Below are 11,992 nucleotides of genomic sequence, written 5' to 3'. Positions count from 1 at the left end.
AGAGAGAGAGAGAGACGCCTTTGGGAAATATCTCAAGTCAGCATTTTGGAAGCGTGATCCTTCCAGGGACTCCTTGCAAGCGTCAGACGTGACTTTCTCAGCATTAAACATTTCATACAGCCTAAAAACATTTCCTGCACAAAGCAGCCTGTGTTTGTCTCACAGATACTGACAGGAGCTAGAAAAAGAGATGGCATTTCTCCTGTGCTGGCTGATTGGCTGCCGTAGGACCAGGCAGCACATCAGCCGTCTCCCGGAAGAAAAGAACATTTCGTCTTGATAAAGCCTCAGTCTTAAGTGACGTCTAGACCGGATTCAGTCCCTATCAAGTTAAAAGCATGGGAAATTTAAAAAAAAAAAGGATTTCCTTAGTTATCAGTCTTTCTTCTTTGATATTAAACTGAATGAGTGGCTCAGGGCAGTAATATGATGATAACAGCGGAGAGTCTGAGCCTGGAAACCTGCAGTCAGGACTGAATAAATGTAATAGACTGCAGACTGGTCTGTTGTCACCAGTAAGACCAACTGCTGCTGCTGCTGCTGCCAGCAGGCCTCATAAAAACAATGTGCATTTCCTGTTGTCATGTGAAACTGTGTGTGTGTGTGTGTGTGCAGAAGATTAGGGGCTCACTGGTGTGTGTCATAGAACAGATTAACCCAAGACTGCTGCTCCTGCACTCAATAGGGTTCCTGTGTGTGTGTGTGTGTTGTCACAGTTCTCACAGTTGCTGAAACATCTCACGTCATGAACCCTGATGTAAATATCAGCCCGTCTGGTTAATCTCATCTTTGTTGTTTCCAACACATCATACACACTTTTTTTTTTTTCCTCCGACACATTAAAACTAATGGAGGTTGAAGTTTGTGCTTTTGTCCACAGAGAAGCTGGCAGTTGTGTGTTTCTGCTCCAGAAATGATGAAGCCTTGGTTGAGTGATTTCAAACCATGAATATTGTGCTGTCTGTTGATCAGATTTAGTTTAGTATTTATTTAGTTCGCTCTCACACTGAGCTCTTCAGAGACGTCACTCTGAGGTGTGGAAGTATAAATGTAATTTTTCACAGATTTAGTTTGATTAATGACATTTCAAGCCAGCCGGGGCAGAGCCAATCTGGTTTTGCGTTACTTCGACTGCAGAATACAACCTGGAGAAGGTGCAGTCAGGGGTTTGAACCCAAAAACATTTTTGCTGTGAGGTTTCTCCACTGTGCCACCATTTTTTTATTCATTCTCTTTTTAAGTATCACTTTTCTGCTCTCTGCATTTATTTGGCACAATTGTTATGTTTTGTACTGGAGCTGAAAAAAATTAGCGTGAATATGAAATAAATCATTATTAATATTCTGATATAATATGAAATAGTTCATTGTTGCATAATTTCCTTGTACTGTTATTTCAACTTTAAATTGGTAAAGTATTTTTACATACAGTGATGCTTTCCTTTGTAGCATCCAAACAGATGATGTTCATTTAATCTCACCTGCCAATCACAAGATTTGGAGGAGCCTTATTGTGAATCGAATTATAATTTTGCTAATTTTACTTTGTGAAAAAGGGGCCTTAACCGCTGCATCTTCTGAATAAATAAAGGACTGTCCATGGCCTTCAGCAGAACAACACTAATGCTGCCGTGTGCAGGAAACCAAAAAAAAAAAACAAAAACAAAAACAAAAACTTTCATGTATAAACAACCAACACAAAGAGCCGCAGCATCAGGAATCTGAAGTTGGTTTATTTATCACAGACACACTTTATGTGACATCCTGACAGCAGTGGGTTTATGATGTGTGTGTGTGTGTGTGTGTGTGTTTGTTCCCAAAGCTGCCATCATCATCATCATCATCATCATCATCATCATCATCATTATCAGTGACACCATCTTGGGCAAACATCTCCAGGAGAATGTCTTCCCTCTCTTGTTGACATGCTGGTTTGTGGCCCTCAACATGGGGCCTGGGGGCCCAGCAGGGATCCCTGAGGAGCGCCACATATAAAAGTAAATTCACCTTCTTATTTCTCGACTTCATATCCATTTTCCAACCATGCTCACCTCTTCTTATTGTTGTCAACCCACCAGAGGTTCAATACGAAGTTATGTGAAACTCATATTTGATTCCAAACACACTCTCTGACTTTATTTATTTATTTATTTTGGGGGGGATTAAAAAAAAAAAGCCCCCTAACAGTCTTCGGTGTAATTGGCTGCTCGGTATCAGAGCTGCTGTGGGACTCTGGGAGTGTGACGTGGAAGCAGAGGCAGTGATTGGAGGGCAGACCGGGATTATAAGGGGGAGGCTGAACCGGAGCCGCCGGCCTCAGATCTGGCACTGCAGGACGCGCAGAAGTCCGTGGAGTCGGTCCTCCTCCTCCTCCTCCTCCTCCTCCTCCCTTCAACATGCGTCCAAAGAGACTCTCAGCTCGGCAGTGACACGCTTCTCCTCCTCGGACACTTTCACCGGTTTGTGCGCAAAAACCGGACCGGAGAAGGAACCGCGTCCTTTTTCTCCTTTCCCTCCGTGTGGAGCTAAAAGAGGGCGGAGTTGAGGCTTTCTGGAGGATTTTCTTATTATCATCAATATTATTTTTATTGTTATTTAAAGGGGAATATATTTGGTTAAAGCCTTTAAAAAAAAAAAAAAAAAAGAAGACACCGACATGGAGTACACATCATCCCCGAAACCGCAGCTCTCATCCCGGGCAAACGCTTTCTCCATCGCCGCCCTGATGTCCAGCGGGAAGCCCAATAAGGACAAGGAGTCCGAGGAGAACACCATCAAACCCCTCGGTAAGGATGGAGGAGAGGACTTCAGCCAGGTTTCCTCTGTGCTTGGTTTGTGATAAAGATTTGGTAAAAAAAAAAAAACAACAACAACAACAATAAAATTAAAAATCCTGATAGTGCAGGAAGGATTTAACAAGAAAATGTAAATAAAATGAAACAGAGCTATTTTGAATTTTAAAAAGTGAATATCCAAGGCTTTATAATATCTATAAATAAATAAAGAAAGAGAAAAGACTCACATCCTCAGAATGTGACACGTTACTGTCAAACTGTTTATAATAAAATGTTTGTTAATGTTTACAGCTGCAGCTGGCTGTTAAATTATTTCTAACATCAACAAAATCATGTAATCTGCTGTCTTTTTTTTTTTTCATCCTGGATAATTTTAATTTTATAAATCTCACTCTTGTCATTTATATTTTTCCTTTTGGGAAAGTTGTGTCGTTTTCAAACGTTTTTTTTTTTTTAGCGAACTGTTTTTATTTAAAAGTAAATAAATAAGACAAATTATAATTAATTAAATGTGTTCTTCTTTTTATCATTAATCATTATTATTATTATTATTATTATTATTATTATTATTAAGAAGAAGAAGAAGAATTGCGAGACACACGAAACTGAATTGAAATAATGTGAGACATTCAAGAATCGAAATGTTTCACAGATTGAAGTTTTAATTTTTTCCTTTAATTTTTTTGTCCTGTTCTCTTTACAAAACAGGGAAAAAAAAACTAAATGAGTCTCACCTTCTCACTTGTCTGTCTGTCCTTCTCTGTCTCCGTGTCCACCGACCACAGAGCAGTTTGTGGAGAAGTCCTCCTGTAACCAGCAGGCTCTGGCTGATCTGTCCTCCCTGGACGGCCACGGGGACTTCACCGGGAGCGCGCCCGCCGTGTGCACGGAGCCGCTCATCCCCACCAATCCCGGCATCCCCAGCGAGGAGATGGCGAAGATCTCCTGCAGCCTGGAGACCAAAGAGCTGTGGGACAAATTCCACGAGCTGGGCACCGAGATGATCATCACCAAGTCCGGGAGGTAAACGGCACCACTGCCCCATTTTCTGATTGATTTCAATGGATGTTATTTAGAAATAAGCTTCCAGTGAGCCACTCTGATCTTTATTATTCTGTTAGTCGAAGGTTTGATAACAGGCTCAAAGCTGAGCTGCATCCACACAGACCCAGACTTTGAAAGCTTCCTGAAGGATCTGGAAAATCACAGCGCTGTAATTGATGATGTGAATTGGAAATTAGACATAACGGACACAAAACAAAACAGGCCACAGAAATAAAAGTGCGCAGAGAGATGCATGTTTAATATTTGTAAGCATTTGCAGGTCCTGTAAATGAAGTATTCCTCCTGCACAACGTGTAAATTAAAGGTCGTGCAGTTTTAACAACATGGAGGGAGTCAAGAACAGGCTGAATGAAAAATCCTGCAGAAATCTTTCCAATATATTTACTGATTAGAATTAACCATAATAACAATAATACTATAAGAAATTCAACTTAGAGTTTTTCCTTGTGGTTTCTGTTCAGATTTGTGTTTGCTTTATTTTTCGGGGTTTTTTTTTTTCTGTCCTCACTGATTTTTTATTTATTTATTTATTTACTTTTATACGCAATTTCATGATTACTTCGTTTTATATGAATCTATTAACGATAACTAATTATAACACACGTGCAAAAATAATGTCTGTAATAATAATAATAATAATAATAATAATTTGCCCTGGTCCCTTTTAATCAGGAGGATGTTCCCCACCATCCGTGTCTCCTTCTCCGGGGTGGATCAGGACTCCAAGTACATCGTGTTGATGGACATCGTCCCGGTGGACAACAAGCGGTACCGGTACGCCTACCACCGCTCCTCCTGGCTGGTGGCCGGGAAGGCCGACCCTCCTCTGCCCGCCAGGTACAGCAAATAGGAAACAGGAAATAAATTAATTATATGAAAATAGGTTTTTTTTCCCAACACGTTAGAGTAAAATAAAAAATAACTTATGGTGATTTATAATTTTAATGGAAATTTCTTTCGCAGCAAGTTCAAGCTGGTGTTATATATATATATATATATATATTCACATATATAGGCTACTTTAATTGGTTTGTTTTCATTTGTTTTTTAGAGTAAGACACATAAATCTCAAGGATAATAATAAATGATTGAAATCTCTTTACATATGAACAATTTGAGGAATTCTTCGTGTTTTATTTCAATTTTATTAGATGTCTGTTACCGCACATTGACTAAAGATTATCCCGTGTAGTTTGATAGTCCAAAAAAAAAAAAAGAATTAAAAATAAGAAAATAATAATTGACTCTCTTTGTCTTTGTTTACAAAACTGCGTTTCAAAAAGAAAAAAAACGAAATAAATACAATTTTAAATTAAAAATAACGTTGCTAAGCGACTACGTTAGCCGTTAGTGAGTTTATTTAACGTGCGCGTTGATTGGACGTGGAGCGTTGGTGTCCAAGGCCTGTCAGCCAATCAGAGCTGGATGTCACCTGTTGCCCCCCACGACACGGAAGTAGGCAGTTGTGTGTCTCCCAGTTTCCAGACTCCGTTGTGTCTTTCTTCTGTAATTTAATTGTCTTTATTTTTAACCGGTCCGTTTGAGACCCCCCCACACTGCAGCTAAACTAACCGGCCTCGGCCTGCTGACCTCTCCGGTTCTCCCCTCTCCTCCTCTCCCCGGCAGGCTGTACGTCCACCCGGACTCACCGTTCACCGGAGAGCAGCTGATGAAACAAATGGTTTCCTTCGAGAAAGTCAAACTGACCAACAACGAACTGGACCAACACGGACATGTGAGCACTCCTCCATCTTCCTCTTCTCTTTCTTCTTCTTCTTCTTCTTCTTCTTCTTCTTTTTCTCCTCGATCTTCTTCTCCTCCTCCATCTTCTTCTTCTTCTTCTCCTCCTCCATCTTCCTCTTCTCCTTCTTCTTCTCCTCCATCATCATCTTCTTCTTCTTCTTCTTCTTCTTCTTCTACTTCTTCTTCTCCTCCTCCATCTTCTTCTTCTCCTTCTTCTTCTCCTCCTCCATCTTCTTCTTCTCCTTTTTCTTCCCCTCCTCCATCTTCCTCTTCTCTTTCTTCTTCTTCTTCTTCTTCTTCTTCTTTTTCTCCTCGATCTTCTTCTCCTCCTCCATCTTCTTCTTCTTCTTCTCCTCCTCCATCTTCCTCTTCTCCTTCTTCTTCTCCTCCATCATCATCTTCTTCTTCTTCTTCTTCTTCTTCTTCTTCTACTTCTTCTTCTCCTCCTCCATCTTCTTCTTCTCCTTCTTCTTCTCCACCTCCATCTTCTTCTTCTTCTTCTTCTCCTCCATCTTCTTCTTCTTCTTCCTGCAGAATTTCTAACAAAAAAACACACAAAGCTAAATTTAATGAAACTTTAAGCTAAGCTCCATGAATTGACTCAAAGCAGCAGCTAAATAAATACATGTTTCTTTTCTTCGCTGGAGTTCAACATTTTTAAACAATCCTGAGTTAAATCTGCGTTTGAAATGACAATGTGTGCATGACTTTTGACTAGTTAGACTAGTTTAATGTTAAGATTTAACAAAGTGAAGTCTGGATATGTTGACCAAACTGCTTTTAAAAGTGCTGGTTGAGTGTAAAATTTCAAAAGTTTCAGTGACAGGAAGATTTTCCTCGGTCAGGATTTAATGGAAGGAACTTATTGTGGGGAGTAAATTGCTCTTTTAATCCTCCCTTCAGTGACAAGCACACAGGAAACAGAAATAAACAAACATTTATTCTTATCCAAGAATTAGATAACTGCAGCACACAGCCTGAGAAATAAGGTCATTATTATTTCAATGGATTTGTCTGAAAAAATATTTTCTTAAAATTATTTACAAAGAGGTAACAAAACATATACAAAAAAGTGCATTGTCTTTAATTTATTTGATTTTAATTTGATTTTATTTTTTTTATTAATTGATGGAGGGGTTTTGGGGCATTTTTTGATCATATTTTGGTGAAATTATAATCTATCTGGAAATTAAATAAAATTTTCCAATTTTAATGAAAGATACTGAAATCAGTTCCATGAATTCACAAAAGTACAGGATTGGTGCTTCGGAATTTATTTGAAACTTATTGTTAAAAACAAGCAGCTATGTGGATGAATTAATTCATGAAGGTGAGAAGGTGTCAACATTAGCTGACTCAAAATGAAAATGTTTACTCTTCAAAATTTTATTGAACCAACAGTGTCCTTCAGTGACAGCAGCTGAATTCTCCGGTCACCTTGTGTTTCCCTTCATCCTACCACAGTTCTTTTTTTTTGTCCTTCATCTCTTTCATATTGTTTATCTATATTTTTTATGTTTTTTTCCCTTCTATTTGTCGTCTTTACTTTCTCATTCAGTCTGACCTTTTAGCATGGAGGGAATTTCACATCACAGCTGGAAGCACTGAAAAAAAAAAAAAGCTTATTGTCTCACACTGAGTGTAGAAGAGCTCAAATTTAAAATTTAGATATGTTTTTTTTCTTGTGGATTTATCTAGAAATTTATCACAGATTTATTTATTTGTATTTTTTATAGCGCACATGCTTCATTTATTGAAAAAGCATAACACCACATCTTTCTTTAGTAGCTAGGAAAGACCTTTCAATCATATCATCATCAGCAGATGGAATTTGCCTTAAATTTCAATTTTTTTTATAATGTTTTTTTATTTTACAGGCGCTTTAAGGATTTTACATCAATGTGATATTAAATATAAGATTAAAAGTTTATTCTTATATTATTTTGGGAGTGTTGGAATAATATTTTTTACATGCAGACCTCAGTTCTATTACATTGTGTCACATTTCAGACAAAACACTTTTCTTTTCATCCTCTCTATTTAATGTTTGACGTCAGTAGTTTATATACTGACAGTGTGCATTTAAAAGGAAGCTGGTTCTGTATTTGTGTCGCTGCCAGTAACTCCCATGAAAAGACCTAATTCAAGCTGTTTCGATGTTTGTGTTCGTCTGGCACCATTTTCCAACTCCTGTGGCTCCTCAGCCTGCTGGTACCTGCTCAAGACATAAATCTTTAAAATTGGTCAGAAGGATTTATTTTCATTTTTAAATAGACTTTGATTACCTGAAACAGCTGGCCTCGGTTACTTTTTGGATACAAAGATAATGCGTTTGGTTCAGTGAGTTTAGGTCTTCTTTTATTTTTTTTCGCAATGACAAAAATCTAGAAGATTTCAAATCATTTCATCAGAACAGACTCGGATTATTATGTGTTGACCCTGGTTTCACCAGACACCATTTAAATTGACCTTTCTTGTCTTCCTGCCTCACTCATTGTGATTTTATGCTCTGCAGATTATCCTCAACTCCATGCACAAGTACCAGCCTCGGGTCCACATCATCAAGAAAAAAGACCACACCGCCTCGCTGCTCAACCTCAAGTCTGAGGAGTTTCGCACCTTCGTCTTCGTAGAGACCGTCTTCACCGCCGTCACAGCCTATCAGAATCAGCTGGTGAGTCACTGACAGCTCGGTTCTCCTCAGGATGTTTGATTTGCTGCTGATTCTCTCTCATGTAATTTTAAAACAATAAAACAGCTAAAAGCTCCATTATGTAGCTACTCTGGAGGTTTGACTGTCTTCATTAGCAGATGGAGCTTGTCCAGTCGATGTGGGTTTGTAGATGTTCAAATTTATGCTTCTCTTTCTTAGCAATTTAAGGACTTCCTGTTAATCCTTGACCTCAGAAAAGATCAGCTGATACAGGGCGAAAGCTCCTACAACCAAAAAGAAAATTACATTTATTACTAAACAGCACAAAACACAAACTATAATTCAATAGAATAAAACCAGATTATCTGTGAATACATGACTGATCTCTCCTTAAAAACTCAGTTCCACTCAATCAGGATCCTCTGCAGAGAGAAAGGACTCTTTCTGAAAAAGCTAATTAAATATCGCAAGGTCAGGTTGGGTGAATGAAACACCAACACAATAATTGAATCAGCTTTACACAGTGTCCACAAAAACTACACAAGACAAAGGATTGTTTTAGCTCTGTGTTTGTGTTGTTTTCATTGTCACTAGTGTTGAGTTGTTTTTTCAAAGTAAAACATGTTGAGGTTACAAGCTGCTCTAATTCATTAGTGACAGGATTTTATATAATTTTTACATATTATTATGCAACATTTTAACAAACAAATGACTATTTATGAAATTATCTCATAGTAACAAGAAAAGATAACACAACAGTGGGTCAAAACAACACAATTCACATTGAGTGACACCTTTGGTCACCAATTTAGTTCGAACCTGCTTAATTTAAACAAATAAATGAAATGACAGTTATACAGCAGTACAAAGAGGAAACTGAGAAGTGACACAAGTTAAATTTTACCTCTGTTGAGACATAAAATGATCATCATTCACTAATAAGAAAATAAGAGAAGGATAAATACGAAGAGGACACAAACTGACCGTTTTCGCTCCCCTGCTGTTTCCCCAGATAACCAAACTGAAGATTGACAGCAACCCGTTTGCTAAAGGTTTCCGGGATTCCTCACGGCTGACAGACATGGAGAGGTACAGGGGATTCTGGGTCCTGCACTGTTTGTTTACCTCTGCCCCCCCCCCCCGCCAATAAGATAAACAAAAAGGGGGGAGTGTGAGTGTGTGTTAAAGCACAGAATAAGACACTGATGTTCTCAACACTTGTTTCCTGGAGTCTGGCCTATCAGTGAGATAAACCGCAGGTCTTCTCCTTCGGCAGGTTTGTCACAGGAAGTGCTGTTCGCAGGCGTTACACACTTTTATCATCCATCAGGCAATTGAAAACTGAAACCTGTGTGTGTGTGTGCGCGTGTGCTCATTAGTAAATACAGAAGCCTCAGTGTTTATTTCTGTCTGTCGTTGTCAGTGTTAAACAGATAAAGTTCCATCGAACAAGAGTCATCATCTGACTTTTTTTTTTCTTGTCGTTTACTCGTTCCCATTTCGACTTTTCTCTGTACTTTTTTTTATCATCGTCTTTTCTTCTCTCTTGCTCTAGTTATGTTTTCGACTTCATGTCAGTGTGTAGGAGGAAAATCAGTGCATGTTCTCACACACACAGCAACAGTTACATGTCCTCCTCTGATGGATTTTTATGGATGCTGCCAAAACACACACTTCTCTTAATTCCTGATTCCGGCACAACGGCCAAAATCAGCTGACAAAATCAAACCATCTGCCCATTTCACTCGATCAAACATCCCAGAGACCGCCGAAAAACATCCAGACAACCACCCCCCACGCCACACACACCCTCCTTCTTCTTCTCTGTCTTTCTCTTTTTGAGGGCTGTGAATTAGACCTGATCAATTGATCTTCGGGGAGCTGCAGAAATCACATTAGTCTGGAGTCGGCCACTGCACTAAAACACACTGTAATTCAATTGGCTGCAGTGACTGATTGAAACCAGCTTGCTCCGCCCCCCCCCCCCATCTCCCGCACCTCCCTCCTGCCCTGCTGTGCATTGTGGGAGTTCGCTATGGCCTCTGTGCCGGAGGGGCCCGACGCTGATAAAAACACACACATTTGTACTCCTCTGCTGACAGATATTGCACTTTCCTAACCTAATTGGAGGGGTGGGGGCTGCGGAGGGAGGGCTGCTAATGTGGACGCATGGCCATCATGATGCAGACCACTTGCCTGTCTAACCACCCGCCCACACAAACACACACCGACCCCCCTGCCATCCCACCCCAACAATTTGTGTCACTGTGTTTGAGAAGTGCTGTCTGACAAGACTCAAATGAGCTAATGCACTTTGTGGGATAGCGGACACACACAAACACAGCAAAATCTACATTTACAGTCAACACAAACATCAGCAGAATAACACACAGAGTGGACACACATGAATACTACATGAATGTACCCTACAGATCATGACTTTGGTGCAACACTGAAATCTGTCTGATCAGACTGATCTGTTTTCAACGCTATCAAAGTATAAATATATAAAATTTAAGGAAAAAAAATTTAAATAGCAGAAAAATGTATCTATGACGGACCTCAGAGAGAAAAAAAATCATACAATGATTTAGAAAACCTTCACAAGAAAGAGTGTTGTGTTGTTTGGATTTAGTTTGAGCTCATTTGACGTGGTGGTGAAAATAGAGATTTATTTTGGGGCTCTCTCTTCGGCTTTTGCTGCAGGGAAAGTGTTGAGAATCTGATCCACAAGCACTCGTATGCCCGGTCGCCCATCCGGACCTACACGGGCGATGAGGAGAACCTGGGCGAGGACGGACACTCCACACACAGCAGAGGTGAGCGAGCCATGTACGCACAGACACACACAGAGCAGAACAGATGCTGTCAGCACAGACGCAGGACATAAAACATCCCACAAAAAGACCAACATAAACTGAAAAATTCATAAAAACATTCATATATAATGTACATTTTTCTTACAAATAAAAAGTTAATTCAAACAGCTGGACACTGCAGTTTTTAGCTAAGTGTCCTCAGGAGGATTATTTATATTATCTCCTAATATTCACATCTCCCTCGTGTCTCCTGCAGGCTCAGCGTTCACCGCCTCAGACAACCTCTCTCTGAGCTCCTGGGTCTCCACCACCTCGGGTTTCTCTGGCTTCCAACACCCACAGTCCCTGTCCGCCATGGGTACCGGCACCGCCTCCCTCCCCCACCCAATCCAGGGCTCCCTGCCCCCCTACAGCCGGCTGGGCATGCCGCTGACGCCCACCGCTCTGGCTGGAACCATGCAGGGCAGCGGGCCGTCATTCCCGTCCTTCCACATGCCCCGCTACCACCACTACTTCCAGCAGGGGCCCTACGCCGCCATCCAGGGACTGCGCCACTCCTCCACGGTCATGACGCCCTTCGTATGACTCCGTCCTGCGGAGGAGACAGCCGAGCCTCACCTAAACGCTCCCTCTCGATTCAGTGCGACAAGTTATCCGTCCACGCCGGCTCATCACTCCTCATCCAGTTTGTATCGTTCCCTCTGGTCTTTGTAAATATTCCCCTCTGCGGTCGAGGTGGTCGTGACAACATGAAGAGGATAAAAAAAGACAGGCTGAAAGACCCTGGACCTGCGGAAACGCCGTGCAGTCTACAGGCTGTTTTGTGACATTGTAGAAACTACAAAGACTAATGCAAGACGATAAAGGGAGCATGTCTGATCTTGGCCCTTGAAGAACAGAGGATCCTCAACTTAAACT

General features: G+C 40.5%; 1 protein-coding gene across 1 annotated transcript; it reads left to right on the top strand.

Annotated features, from left to right (window-relative positions):
• The first annotated feature begins 2,655 nt into the window (after positions 1-2,655).
• tbx20 (T-box transcription factor 20) lies at positions 2,656-11,659 on the top strand. Its single transcript, XM_029504996.1, has 8 exons — positions 2,656-2,785; positions 3,580-3,817; positions 4,532-4,696; positions 5,486-5,594; positions 8,118-8,276; positions 9,268-9,344; positions 10,962-11,074; positions 11,331-11,659. Exons 1-8 carry the CDS (start codon positions 2,656-2,658, stop codon positions 11,657-11,659), a joined length of 1,320 nt encoding a protein of 439 aa, XP_029360856.1.
• Positions 11,660-11,992: the final 333 nt, after the last annotated feature.

This window comes from Echeneis naucrates, chromosome 6 (assembly GCF_900963305.1).
Source record: "Echeneis naucrates chromosome 6, fEcheNa1.1, whole genome shotgun sequence".
In the NCBI taxonomy this organism is placed as follows: domain Eukaryota; kingdom Metazoa; phylum Chordata; class Actinopteri; order Carangiformes; family Echeneidae; genus Echeneis; species Echeneis naucrates.
Note: the sequence above shows the minus strand (reverse complement) of the source record. Positions and strands in the feature narration are given on the sequence as shown.